Raw genomic sequence first — 14,687 nt, 5'->3', positions numbered from 1 at the left:
AATAAATGCAGCAATTTAGAAATCAGATGAAAGGTTTAGCACTGGAAAACGCTTTTTGAATGATAAAAAGTGCATTTTATATATGTAGCATTACCCCCGGAGGAGCTTTTGGTTGTTTTTGGGTCTACGCTCTGTGATTAACCCCTTAAAGTGGCTCAAAACCCTCCCTTGACACACCTGGTAATATGGGAGTTGTGGACCCCATAGATCAGACCAAAATGAGGGACAAATGAGGAGGAATGAGGGACAGAGGGACTTTGCTCCAAATCAGGGACAGTCCCTGCAAATCAGGGACAGTTGGGAGCTATGCCCTTCACAGGGACACCCCTTGTCTCCACCCCCTACCCTCCTCTGAGCACCGTTCCTTCATTCCACCCCCTACCCACCTCTGAGCACTGTTACTTGGTTCCACATCCTACCCACCTCCAAGCACCGTTCCTTGGTTCCACCCCCTACCCTAATCTGAGCACCCTTCCTTGGTTCCACCCTCTACCCACCGCTGAACACCGTTCCTTGGTTCCACAACCTACCCACCTCTGAGCACCGTTCCTTGGTTCCACCCCCTACCCTCCTCTGAGCACTGTTCCTTGGTTCCACCTCTTTTTTTTTTTTTTTTTTTTTAAAGTGTATTTTTGTGCGTGTACTCGAGAGAGGAGCCAGACTGCAGGAGTTGGGAGTAGGCAGGCCTCCCCCAGAGGCAATCTGCCATCTTTCTCCATGCCCCGGGTGGCAATGGCGGGTGTGTGAGGGGGTCCTCCCACACAGCCCGCCCTACCTGCTCCGCTTTGAAGCCCAACAGGGCAGAGGGACTCCCTATAAGGGAGTGAGAGGATTAGCCCGCTCAACCAGCCCCATTAGTCCTTCGCCTCTCTTTTAGAGACCGCGTGGTCAAAGTGCGTGTGTTAACCCAATTTAGAGTGCGTGTGTAGGTGTGGTGGTTTTTGTGGGAGGGGGGTGGGTGTACTAAGCACAGGCTTACCTTGCATAGCACACCCACCGGGAGCCGGGCTGAGACCACCAAACTCAATTCACATGAAGCCGAGACCGGGATCCGAACCTCTAGCTGCAGAGGTGAATGGCTTGTCAGCACAGTGCCAATCGCGTTGAGCCACCACAGCTCCCTCTTGGTTCCACCTCTTACCCACCTTAGAGCGCCGTTCCTTCGTTCCACCCCTACGCTTATCTGAGCGCTGTTCCTTGGTTCCACCCCTTACCCACCTCTGAGCACCGTTCCTTGGTTCCACCCCCTACCCTACTCTGAGCACTGTTCCTTGGTTCCACATACTACCCACCTCCGAGCACCATTCCTTGGTTCCACCCCTACACACCTCTGAGCACCGTTCCTTGGTTCCAACTCCTACCCTCCTCTGAGCACCGTTCCTTGGTTCCACCTCCTACCCTCCTCTGAGCACCGTTCCTTGTTCCACCTCCTACCCTCCTCTGAGTACCGTTCCTTGGTTCCACCTCCTACCCTCCTCTGAGCACCGTTCCTTGGTTCCACCTCCTACCCTCCTCTGAGCATCGTTCCTTGGTTCCACCTCCTACCCTCCTCTGAGCACCGTTCCTTGGTTCCACCTCCTACCCTCCTCTGAGTACCGTTCCTTGGTTCCACCTCCTACCCTCCTCTGAGTACCGTTCCTTGGTTCCACCTCCTACCCACCTCCAAGCATCGTTCCTTGGTTCCATCCCCTACCCACCTCTGAGCACCGTTCCTTGGTTCCACCCCCTACCCATCTCTGAGCACCGTTCCTTGGTTTAACCCCCTACCCTCCTATCATTCTTTCCAGGATAGAGGAGATTTTTGGGGTCTTACTGACCCCAGATGTCTCCATAAAGAGGTCCTGTCATCCTTGTTCCTATTACAAGGGATGTTTACACCAATTGTTGTAGGAATAAAAGTGATTAAAAAATAAATTGAAGAGATGGTGTGACAATAAAAATAATAATAATAATAATTTATTTTTTTAAAGCACTGCTGTCCCCCTCGTGCTCGCATGCACAGGCAAACGCACAAGTAGGTTGCACCCATATATTTATACAATGTTCTGACCACACATGTGAGGTATCGCTGTGAACGTTGGAGAGCAATAATTGTAGCACTAGACCTCCTCTTTAACGCTAAACTGGTAACCTGTAAAAATGTTTAAAGCGTCGCCTATGGAGTTTTGCGTCATTCCATGAATGTTCACAGTTCTAAAGCGTGACATGTTCGGTATCTATTTACTCAGTGTAACACCATCTTTTATATTTTACCCAAAAATTGAGTTATCTATGGTGGGTTTTTTTTTTTGCAATAAAATGAATTAAAGTGTATTTTTTTCCATTTGAAATACCATGTGACATACAAAATTGCAACAACCGCTGTTTTATTCTCTAGAGTCTTTACAAAAAAAATACATATTTAATGTTTGCAGGTTCTGTGGGCAATTTTTAAGTAAAAAAACAAAAACAAAAATGTGTGAGGAGTAAAGGAACAGTTGTTGCTCATCTGGCATGGAAAGGGGTTATGGGGACAGTTTCCAGAGACACCCATCCTAAAATTTCTATTATTTATATTATACTGCCCAGGCTGGGCTGTCTCCATTCACTTCAATAGGATGACCATATATGGAGAGGAGCTACGGTCACGTGGTGCAGCACGGCAACTGCTAATGACAGCATAGGGAGGCGACGCTTGTACGAGCCACTGGAACGCAAGCACGGCGGCGTGCGTGGGGACGTCGCGTATTTACGTCACATGTTTACGGAAGTGATTCGCTGGGCTGAGAAGATGGAGGATAGGGACAGGCAGGCGCTGAGGAGTAACAGGATAATGCTGGTCACCTCCCTGCAGCTGGGGGACATCTGGGATCATCTGGTGGAGAGGGGGGTGTTCACCAATGACATGGTAGAGGAGATCCAGGTGAGAACTCTGTGACGTGGAGAGCTGCCTTATATAGATGTCATTGTTGTTGTCAGCTGTCCCTGGTTACCAAGGAGAGACAAAGCTGCCTCTAGAAGTGTCCCTAGTTACCAAGGAGAGACAAAGCTGCCTTTAGAAGTGTCCCTGGTTACCAAGGAGGGACAAATAGTGACCCTGGTTACCAATGATACACTAGGCTGTCCCTAGAAGTGTCCCTGGTTACCAATGATACACTAGGCTGTCCCTAGAAGTGTCCCTGGTTACCAAGGATACACTAGGGCAGTGATGGCGAACCTTGGCACCCCAGATGTTTTGGAACTACATTTCCCATGATTCTCCACTATATTGTAGAGTGCAAGAGCATCATGGGAAATGTAGTTCCAAAACATCTGGGGTGCCAAGGTTCGCCATCACTGCACTAGGGTGTCCATAGTTACCATGGATACACCAGGCTGCCTCTAGAAATGTCCCTGGTTACCAAGGATACACCAGGCTGCCCCTAGAAGTGTCCCTGGTTACCAAGGAAATACCAGGCTGCCCCTAGAAGTGTCCCTGGTTACCAAGGAAACACCAGGCTGCCCCTAGAAGTGTCCCTGGTTACCAAGAATACACCAGGCTGTCCCTGGAAGTGTCCCTGATTACAGAGAATACATCAGGCTGCCCCTAGAAGTTTCCAAGGTTACACCAGGCTTCTCCTAGAAGTGTCCCTGGTCCCTGGCAGCTGCAGGCATCATCCCGGTACAACCACCCAAAGTCCAGCGAGGTGCCGGAAAGGGTACACCGCTGGTCGTCAAGCTTGGTAAGAAGAAGCTGCTAATATGTTTCTGTGTGCGGTCCTAGGACAGTCTCCTTCTGTCATCTTACCTTGTACAGAGCTGAAGCTGCCAGTGAGAGCGCACATTACAAGGAAGCTCTGCACTCTGTCCAGGTTATAATTAGGCGATGGTAAGAAATATTTCTGTGTGTGACTCCCGGGCAGCCTACTCCTGTCATATCAGATAGCTGAAGCTGATCGCACATATTTAGAGAAGCTCTGCAGTTACATGGTCTCTTTAAAATGTACGGCTTAATTAACCACTTCCATCCCAGGCCTATTCTGAGACTTCTCTCCTACATGTAAATATCATAATGATTTGGTAGAAAATTACTCATACCCCCCAAACACGGCGATGGGTGCACTTTAAATTTTTTATTTTATAATTTTTACACTTTTTCCCTTTTTTTCCCGTATTTATATATATATATTTTTGTAATGACTTTTATTCCTATTACATGGAATGTAAACATCCCTTGTTATAGGAATAGCATGACAGGTCCTCTTTATGGACAGATGTGGGGTCTAGAAGTCCCCACATCTCTCCTCTATGGTGGAAAGCCTGAGATAAAAAAAATCAATCTCAGGCTTTCCAAATAAAAAAACGGTAGTGTTTATTGCCGGTGTCTTGCTGAAAAGATCCCACGGCGGATTATGCCCCCCCTGTACTGCGCAGGCGCGTCGCTTGCCTCTGAAAATTGCCAAACATGTAGCTTGCGACGGCGCCTGCGCACCCTTCTGAAATCCAGTCTCATTCCTTACCATCCCCGTGGACATGGAGGATGTTAAAAAAAGATCCAGGAGGCCGAGCGAGCGAAGCGAGGACGTGAGGCCGACTGGCCACTTACAGAGAGGTCCACGCAGGTGCCGCATGTTTGGCTATTTCTGGAGGCAAGTGCCGCGCCTGCGCAGTACAGGGGGGGCATAATCCTCCGAGGGAACACTCATTGGCAGAAAACTGGCACCGGAAGTGACATCTTACGGCCTCCTAGGATCATACAGATGGCCATCTATGGTAAAAGGCCACCTCCACGGTTAGCTCTATGATAAAATGCCACCGCCACAGTCAGCTCTATGGTAAAAGGCCACCGACCACGGTCAGCTCTATGGTAAAAGGCCACCGCCACGATCAGCTCTATGCTAAAAGGCCACTGCCACGGTCAGCTCTATAGTAAAAGGCCACCGCCACGGTCAGCTCTATGGTAAAAGGCCACCGCCACGGTCAGCTCTATGGTAAAAGGCCACCGCCACGGTCAGCTCTATGGTAAAAGGCCACCGCCACGGTCAGCTCTATGGTAAAAGGCCACCGCCACGGTCAGCTCTATGGTAAAAGGCCACCGTCACGGTCAGCTCTATGGTAAAAGGCCACCGCCACGGTCAGCTCTATGGTAAAAGGCCACCGTCAGCTCTATGGTAAAAGGCCACCGCTACGGTCAGCTCTATGGTAAAAGGCCACCGCCACGATCCGCTCTATGGTAAAAGGCCACCGCCACGATCCGCTCTATGGTAAAAGGCCACCGCCACGATCCGCTCTATGGTAAAAGGCCACCGCCACCGTCGGCTCTATGGTAAAAGGCCACCGCCACGGTCAGCTCTATGGTAAAAGGCCACCGCCACGATCAGCTCTACGGTAAAAGGCCACCGCCACAGTCGGCTCTATGGTAAAAGGCCACCGCTGGCTGATTCATTTTCTGCCTCCCCGATCGCATGGAGGAGCTGGGAAAAGGTGGGGGGTGGTGTGTCCCCTTCCACTGCCTGTAAAAGCCATCGAGCGGCTGCACAGCCGCTATGATGGCTTTCACTTTGCAGGGAATAGGCAGCACAACAAAGCATCTGTCATTCAGATATCTCCACTTCAACCTAAGGACGTCATATGACTTCCACCTAAGGTTAAGTGAAGAGATGCTAAGATGGAGGTACAAATATGCATCCTTGATAGACCAGGGGTCTCCAAACTACGTAGTTTGTTGGCATCTGTTTTTTGTACTCATCAGATACGGGATTCCACCCCAGATGAAGCGTTATACATTTTTTTGGGAACTTCCCGAAGAAGTAAAACATTTTTTATTTTTTTCCCCCTAGAGAGCCGGGATACGCAGAGATCAGGTTCGCCAGTTGCTGGTGGAATTGGAGACTCGGGGTAGCCAGGCCTTTGCACTGTTTCTGCTTTGTTTGAAGGAGACCGGACAGCACAGCCTTGCGGATGCCCTCCAGGAAGGTGGTGGAGGCCGTGTGATAAGACCAGTGCCAGTATCACCAAAACCAGTGCCCATATCACCAGTGCCAATCTCCCATCTTCCTGCAGGGAGACGTGATCTTCCAAGTAAGTTTTGTTTTTTTATTATTATTATTATTTATTTATAGTAAAAGGAGGATTTTTTTTTCTAAATGTATAAAAGATTCCCAGTTAGCCGGTCGGCAAGTGGTTGAAGATTAAGTTCACTTTTCTAGGTAAAAAAAATGTGCGTTTATTATTATTATTATTATTATTATTATTATTATTATTATTATTTTTTTTTTTTTTTTTTGAGCCTGTAAAGCATTGCACCAGTAATTGGCAGATCTGCCAGTGTATCTGTGTGCCTGTACATCCCATTTGGGCAAGCAGATACAATCTGACAGGAAGAGGGAATGAACTACCATAGCGCTCCACAGCGCCGCGATAGTTCATCGTAAGCTACAAGCCGACAGCCGCAAAGGCCGCCGGACCTTGTCGGTTTCCATTCGCAGGACACTGTGAACGAGTGACGTGGCCAGGTGGGCGGAGCTCACCTGCCAGCTGTCAGATTGGGGAGGTGCGGTAGGCCAGTCTGTTCGTAACATGTTACACCCTGGATATGGGTATAACATGTAACAGGTTACAAAAGGGGAACTTATTATTTAACCACTTAAGCCCCGGACCATTTTGTTGCTAAATGACCGGGCCTTTTTTTGCGATTCAGCACTGCGTCGCTTTAACTGACAATTGCGCGGTCGCGCAACGTGGCTCCCAAACAAAATTGATGTCCTTTTTCCCCCACAAATAGAGCTTTCTTTTGGTGGTATTTGATCACCTCTGCGTTTTTTATTTTTTGCGCTATAAACAAAAATAGAACAACAATTTTGAAAAAAACTATATTTTTTACTTTTTGCGATAATAAATATCCCCCAAAAATATATATATATTTTTTGTTCCTCAGTTTAGGCCGATACGTATTCTTCTACATATTTTTGTTAAAAAGAAAAATCGCAATAAGCGTATATTGATTGGTTTGCACAAAAGTTATAGCGTTTATAAAATAGGGGATAGTTTTATGGCATTTTTATAAATAATTTTTTTTTTTACTAGTAATGGCGGCGATCGGCAAGTTTTTTTTTATCGTGACTGCGACATTATGGCGGACACATCGGACTCTTTTTTTTTTTTTTACGTGTATTTTGTGCGTGTACTCTAGAGAGGAGCCGGACTGCAGGAGTTGGGAGTAGGCAGGCCTCCCCCAGAGGCAATCTGCCACCTTTCTCCATGCCCCGGGTGGCAATGGCGGGTGCGTGAGGGAGTCCTCCAACACAGCCCGCCCAACGGGGCAGAGGGACTCCCTATAAGGGAGTGAGAGGATCTAGCCCGCTCAACCAACCCTGTTAGTCCTTTGCCTCTCTTTTTAGAGACCGCGTGGTCAAAGTGCGTGCATGCTAACCCAATTTCGAGTGCGTGTAAGTGTGGTGGTTTTTGTGGGAGGGGGGTGGGCATACTAAGCGCAGGCTTACCTCACATAGCACACCCACCGGGAGCCGGGCTGAGACCACCAAACTCAATTCACATGTAGCCGAGCCCGGGATCCGAACCTCTAGCTGCAGAGGTGAATGGCTTGTCAGCGCAGTGCCAATCGCGTTGAGCCACCGCAGCTCCCTAACATCGGACTCTTTTGACACATTTTTGGAAACGTTGTATTTTTTACAGCGATCAGTGCTCTAAAAATTCACTGATTACTGTGAAAATAACACTGGAAGTGAAGGGGTTAACCACTAGGTGGCGCTGTAGGGGTTAAGTGTTCCCTAAGGCGTGTTTCTTACTGTAGGGGGGCGTGGCTTGCTGTGACACGCCACTGATCGTGTTCCCGTTGACAGGGAACATGATCATCGACAGTGTCACTAGGCGGAACTAAATAGGTGTTTACTTTAACATCTCCCTGTTCTATCTCTCCGTGAGACAATCGCAGGTATGCCCGCGGCGATCGAGTCCGCGGGACCCGTGGGCGCACTCACGAAAATTTTGCGGCGGGCACACGTGCGCGCCCGCAACAACCGCTTCTTAAAGGGGGACATACAGGTACGTCCTTTTGCCTGCCCGTGCCATGCTGCAGACGTATAACTGCGTGCGGCGGCGTCTTCTTTCTAAGTGTGGGCACCCGGCCGTGACAGCTTTCGGCTTCACGGCCGGGCACTCGCTGCGCGCATGCGCGAGCCGCGCCAACCGATTGGACAGGCGATCGCCTGGGACCTGTCACATCTCCCAGGCGATCGCCTACAGGGAGGGGCTGCCAAAAGGCGATTTGACTATTCCCCTTAGCAGCCTCTCGGCGGAAGGAGGAAGTGGGACAGGAAGTCCCCACTCCCCCTCCCCCCCAAAAAAATTACATGCCAAATGAGTGGATTAAGCGGAAGTTCCACTTTTGGGTGGAACTCCGCTTTAAGTTCTGGATGTAGGACATGAATTGTGTTTCGTAGTTTTATATTATACTCCTGTAGAGTGTTATTAGTTTTATTGAACAGATATAACGACCCCTTTCTGGTATCTGCCATGTTGATGCTCCTTGTTGGTATAGCCGCTGCCACATTAATATCGTGATTTTTTTTATTTATTTTTTTAATGCTGCAATAACAATTGAATTCTCTTCTTTCCTCAGCTAATCCAGTTGTGAGGACTTCAGTACTGGATATAGAAAAGGTTGGTGTCGTTTGTACTGTGTGGCTTATTTTATACATCATTTGCATATTTTACAAATCATAAGGACTTGTTCACAATTTTAATTCAGCAAAATAGAGTGCATATGCTTCAATGCCCATTTTTCCAAGAGATATAAATACTGTTCGGGACAGCCGTCTGTATAGTAACAGGACTTCCGGGTATTGCTCTGTGGAGCGCAAACGTCACTTCCTGGTTCAGCGTAGAGACCACGACGCGTTTTGTCACTTCCGGACTTCGTCTGAGGGCGTGGTCTCATCACGCTGAACACCAGGATAAATGTGCGAGGGCATGTCGCGCCTCCCGGCCGGAGACCAATCGGAACTAGTCCTTTGGGATACACTACACACCCACTGTTCGGTGGATGCAATACACACCCCGACCTTCAATGCCTGCCATGAATATTACAATGGCACCACACAGTGCTGCTCACACAGGAGCGGAAGTGTAGTGTTGTGTTAAAAATTAAAGAGGAAGTAAACCCTGATGGGTTTCACTTCCTCTTCATTTCCCTGCAACGGTAAAGCATAATGGGCTGCTATGCATCATATAGTAGCCCGTTATGTGTCACTTACCTGAAACCGAAGCCTGCGATGCCACCGCTGTCCCCAATAGCAGTGAGCGTCCATCTTTACCCCTCTTCTTTCCGGGGCCACGAACTCCCACTCTGTGACTGGCCGGAGTTGCGTGACATCGCTCCCACGATCGCCCTTTCTAAAGTGCGCATTGTGCCATGGACATCGGCACATGGCTTTCTTGTAAACATCCCCTAAACCAGGGGTCTTCAAACTACGGCCCTCCAGTTGTTCAGGAACTTCAATTCCCATCATGCCTAGTCATGTCAGAGTTTTACAAAGCCTCATGGGATGTGTAGTTCCGCAACAGCTGGAGGGCCGTAGTTTGAGGATCCCTGCCCTAAACTGAGAAGGTTTAGGAGATATTTCCAGCATCTACAGGTAAGCCTTAATGCGGAGGTTCACCCTAAAACAATCATCTAACATTACATCCAGCATACTGCCGACATGAACAATATGCAGGTATTTTTTTTTCTCCATACATACCGTTATATTGTCATTTTCCCCCCCGGCTTCTGGGTTCTGATTCCCGCAGGACTGGGCGTTCCTATTCAGGAGGTAGATGATGTCTAGTGAAAAACTTTGCAAGGCGCGTCACCAGTTTTCTGTAAATAGCCGACCTGTGAGTTGGCTCTATATGGCGCCTGCACAGTTAGCTCTACACGGTATAGAGTCGACTCGCAGGTCGGCTATTTATGGAAAACTGGTGACGTGCCTTATGCGCCTTGCAAAGTTTTTCACCAGACGTCAATCATCTACCTCCTGAATAGGAACGCCCAGTCCCGTGGGAATCAGAACCCAGAAGGCGGGGGGAAAATGACAATATAACGGTATGTACGGAGAAAAAAATAAAATACCAGCATGCTGTTCATGTCGGCAGTATGCTGGATGTAATGTTAGATGATTGTTTTAGGGTGAACCTCCACTTTAAAGGGGTTGTAAAGGTACAATTTTTTTGTTTTCCTAAATATCTTTCTTTCCCTTAGTGCAGTCCTCCTTCACTTACCTCATCCTTCCATTTTGCTTTTAAATGTCCTTATTTCTTCTGAGAAATCCTCACTTCCTGTTCTTCTTCTGTCTGTAACTCCACACAGTAATGCGAGGCTTTCTCCCTGGTGTGGAGTGTCGTGCTCGCCCCCCTCCCTTGGACTACAGGAGAGGCAGGACGCTCACTAATACACAGCTCCTTTCTCTATCTGCAACGTAGAGAGCGTCCTGACTCTCCTGTAGGGAGGGGGCAAACACGACACTCCACACCAGGAAAAAAGTCTTGCATTACTGTGTGGAGTGTCGTGTTTGCCCCTCCCTACAAGAGAGTCAGGACGCTTTCTACATTGCAGATAGAGAAAGGAGCTGTGTGTTAGTGGGCATTCTGACTCTCCTGTAGTCCAAGGGAGGGGGCGAGCGCGACACTCCACACCAGGGAGAAAGCCTTGCATTACTGTGTGAACACGACACTCCACACAGTAATGCGAGACTTTCTCCCTGGTGTGGAGTGTCGTGTTTGCCCCCTCCCTACAGGAGAGTCAGGACGCTCTCTACGTTGCAGATAGAGAAAGGAGCTGTGTGTTAGTGGGCGTCCTGACTCTCCTGTAGTCCAAGGGAGGGGGGCGAGCACGACACTCCACACCAGGGAGAAAGCCTTGCATTACTGTGGAGTTACAGACGGAAGAACAGGAAGTGAGGATTTCTCAGAAGAAATAAGGACATTTAAAAGCAAAATGGAAGGATGAGGTAAGTGAAGGAGGACTGCACTAAGGGAAAGGAAGATATTTAGGGAAAAAAAAATTCCTTTACAACCCCTTTAATTTAGCGTCCAGTGTGTATGGAGCCTTATTATTATTTTCAATGTTTTGCATAGCTATACCTGCAAAAAAGGGCCGGCCTGAAGTGATCAGGCAGGACTAAGGGCCAGATTCACGGCGGCGTAACGTATCCTAGATACGTTACACCGCCGCAATTTTTCATCGCAAGTGCCTGATTCACCAAGCACTTGCGATGAAAACTACGCCGGCGGCCTCCGGCGCAAGGCGGGCCAATTCAAATGGGCGTGTGCCATTTAAATTAGGCGCGCTCCTGCGCCAGACCTACTGCGCATGCTCCGTTTCTTAACTCCCGCCGTGACGTCATTTTTTTGAACGGCGACGCGCGTAGCGTACTTCCGTATTCCTGGACGGCTTACGCAAACAACGTTAAATTTTTAATTTCGACGCGGGAACGACGGCCATACTTTAGACAGCAATACACTTGCTGACTAAAGTTAGGGCACCCAAAACGACAACTTACTTTGCGACGGGAAACTAGACTAGCGGCGACGTAGCGAACGCGAAAAACCGTCGTGGATCCGCCGTAACTCCTAATTTGCATACCCAACACTGGTTTACGACGCAAACTCCCCCCAGCGGCGGCCGCGGTATTGCATCCTAAGATCCAACAGTGTAAAACAATTACACCTGTCGGATCTTAGGGATATCTATGCGTAACTGATTCTATGAATCAGTCGCATAGATAGAAACAGAGATACGGCGGCGTATCAGGAGAAACGCCGTCGTATCTCATTTGTGAATCTGGCCCTAAGTTTTCAGGCTAAATTAAGTCCATTTTGAGAGTGGTTCTCTTTAGACAAAAAAAAACGTACATGTGAAATCGTATTTTCCAGGATTATCCGATGAACTTTGATCCGTGCGGTTATTGCCTGATCATCAATAACATGGAATTTGCGGAATCCACCGGGCTGTCCTTCAGAACCGGCTCGGATATTGATCGTCAGAAGATGGAGATGCGGATGAGATCGTATCACTTCGAGGTGTCCGTGAAGAATAATCTGAAAGGAATGGTCAGTGCGTTTTATACCCCTGATATGTCCTATAGAAATGTTTGTGGTATAAGGTGCTGATGGGTCATGTTATTATATCCTTGTCTGCAGGAAATCCACGAGGAGCTCCAGCTTCTGGCCGCCAAAGATCACAGCAAGAGGAACTGCTGCCTGGTCATCATCCTGTCCCATGGCTGTGAGGTGAGGTGCTCATACTGATGTATTACTATTAATATCTAGTGACTATGGGCAAGCAGCTACTAGACATGGTCAGAGGCTATGGGCAAGCAGCTACTGGACATGGTCAGAGGCTATGGGCAAGCAGCTACTGGACATGGTCAGAGGCTATGGGCAAGCAGCTACTGGACATGGTCAGAGGCTATGGGCAAGCAGCTACTGGACATGGTCAGAGGCTATGGGCCGTGCTACTGGACATGGTCGGAGGCTATGGGCCATGCTACTGGACATGGTCAGAGATTACAGGCATGGTACAAGAGATGGTCAAGGACTGCAAACATGCTATAGTAGTTGTTGGATACCAGAAACATGCTTCAGGAGTCATTGATTGAAGACGCAGGAGCTCTGAGGGCCACAGGTTGGGCACCATGGCTTTTATCTTTTCTCACCATAGCCTGTATGGTTTTACTGTCTATGGGAATGCTACTGGACATGGTCAGAGGCTATGGGCCGTGCTACTGGACATGGTCAGAGGCTATGGGCCGTGCTACTGGACATGGTCAGAGGCTATGGGCCAAGCTACTGGACATGGTCAGAGGCTATGGGCCGTGCTACTGGACATGGTCAGAGGCTATGGGCCAAGCTACTGGACATGGTCAGAGGCTACGGGCATGGTACAAGAGATGGTCAAGGACTGCAAACATGCTATAGGAGTTGTTAGATACCAGAAACATGCTTCAGGAGTCATAGACTGGAGACACAGGAGCTCTGAGGGCCACAGGTTGGGCACCATGGCTTTCATCCTTTCTCACCATAGCTTGTATGGTTTTACTGTCTATGGGCCATGCTATTGGACATGGTCAGTGACTATGGGCATGCTACTGGACATGGTCAGTGACTATGGGCATGCTACTGGACACGGTCAGTGACTATGGGCATGCTACTGGACACGGTCAGTGACTATGGGCATGCTACTGGACACGGTCAGTGACTATGGGCATGCTACTGGACACGGTCAGTCACTATGGGCATGCTACTGGACACGGTCAGTCACTATGGGCATGCTACTGGACACGGTCAGTCACTATGGGCATGCTACTGGACATGGTCAGTGACTATGGGCAAGCAGATACAGGACACAGTCAGTGACTATGGGCATGCTATAGGACATGGTAAGATTATGGGCATGCTACAAGAGATAGTCAAGGACTGCAAACATGCTATAGGAGTTGTTGGATATCAGAAACATGCTTCAGGAGTCATAGACTAGAGTCACAGGAGCTCTGAGGGCCACAGGTTGGGCACCATGGCTTTTATCCTTTCTCGCCTTAGCCTGTATGGTTTTACTGTCTATGGGCATGCTACTGGACATGGTCAGTGACTATGGGCAAGCAGATACAGGACACAGTCAGTGACTATGGGCATGCTATAGGACATGGTAAGATTATGGGCATGCTATAAGAGATAGTCAAGGACTGCAAACATGCTATAGGAGTTGCTAGGGACATGCTTTGGGAGTCTTAGAATGGAGAGTTTTGAGGGCCACAGGCTGGGCACCATGGCTTTAGTCCCTTCTCACCATAGTCTGTATGGTTTTACTGTCCTGTTGGGTCCCAAGTCCTACTCCATAGAAAACATGGTTTCCATACACCACACCGATGGTGACCATAATGCCTAAAACCAGCTGTATGCAGAGAAGCTCACAGTGTGCGGTAAAATCAGAGAAAGCCATTTCAGTCCAGGAGAGGATCCAGTACACCTGAAGGGAAGGGCAGCGGTCCCATTTAAGGACTTGGATTATTTTATGTATGTTGCTGTAAACGTTTTACATTGAGGCGCCATTTTACATGTGAGATTCTCAGACGGGACAATGAAGTTGTCAAACTGATTGAACTGCTAATTAAAATGAAAGAATATCTTTCTTGTCAGACGCGGCACACGCGGTTCCCGGGCGGGGTGTACGGCACAGACGGCGTAAAGATCCCTGTGGAGAGAATCGTCACCTACTTCAACGGTCACCACTGTCCGAGTCTGGGGGGGAAACCCAAACTCTTCTTCATCCAGGCCTGCGGAGGTGGTAAGGAGGACTATTGGGTGGTCCTTGAAGTGGACTTCTTATAATTCACATGAATCAGCGGGTCACTTTTTCGGAATTGCAGAATAATCATTTGTTTACATTATTTTGAGTGAAAAAAGTGAAGGTGGTTCTATAAGCATTTAACATGCTGTTTTTTTTATATATTTTTGGGGTTTTATGTCATCTTTGGTCTCTTTTATTACACAAAATGTGCACTCATTTTCATTTACAAAGAAAAAAAAATAATTCCAACCTTCCCCACGCTTTAAAAGAGACCCTTAGCTGGATTCAGGTAGATGCACGCATTTCAGGTAGATGCACGCAGTGCCCCTCAGTGCTGCCTTATCAGTGCTGCCTTATCAGTGCTCCTCAGTGATGCCTTATC

At 48.4% G+C, this 14,687-nt stretch overlaps 1 protein-coding gene across 1 annotated transcript in view; it reads left to right on the top strand.

Moving 5' to 3' along the window:
- Positions 1-2,723: 2,723 nt before the first annotated feature.
- The window catches only part of CASP9 (caspase 9), a 16,889-nt gene continuing 4,925 nt past the window's right edge, over positions 2,724-14,687 (top strand). The window contains exons 1-6 of the mRNA XM_040327135.1: positions 2,724-2,902; positions 5,799-6,039; positions 8,600-8,640; positions 11,893-12,069; positions 12,160-12,249; positions 14,155-14,302. Coding sequence (XP_040183069.1) covers positions 2,738-2,902; positions 5,799-6,039; positions 8,600-8,640; positions 11,893-12,069; positions 12,160-12,249; positions 14,155-14,302 — 862 coding nt within the window. The 5' untranslated portion in view covers positions 2,724-2,737. The remainder of the gene's footprint in view (positions 2,903-5,798; positions 6,040-8,599; positions 8,641-11,892; positions 12,070-12,159; positions 12,250-14,154; positions 14,303-14,687) is intronic.

Source organism: Rana temporaria, chromosome 10 (genome assembly GCF_905171775.1).
Source record: "Rana temporaria chromosome 10, aRanTem1.1, whole genome shotgun sequence".
NCBI classification, from domain to species: Eukaryota; Metazoa; Chordata; class Amphibia; order Anura; family Ranidae; genus Rana; species Rana temporaria.
The sequence above is the reverse complement of the archived record's forward strand: the minus strand, read 5'-3'. Positions and strand labels throughout refer to the sequence as shown.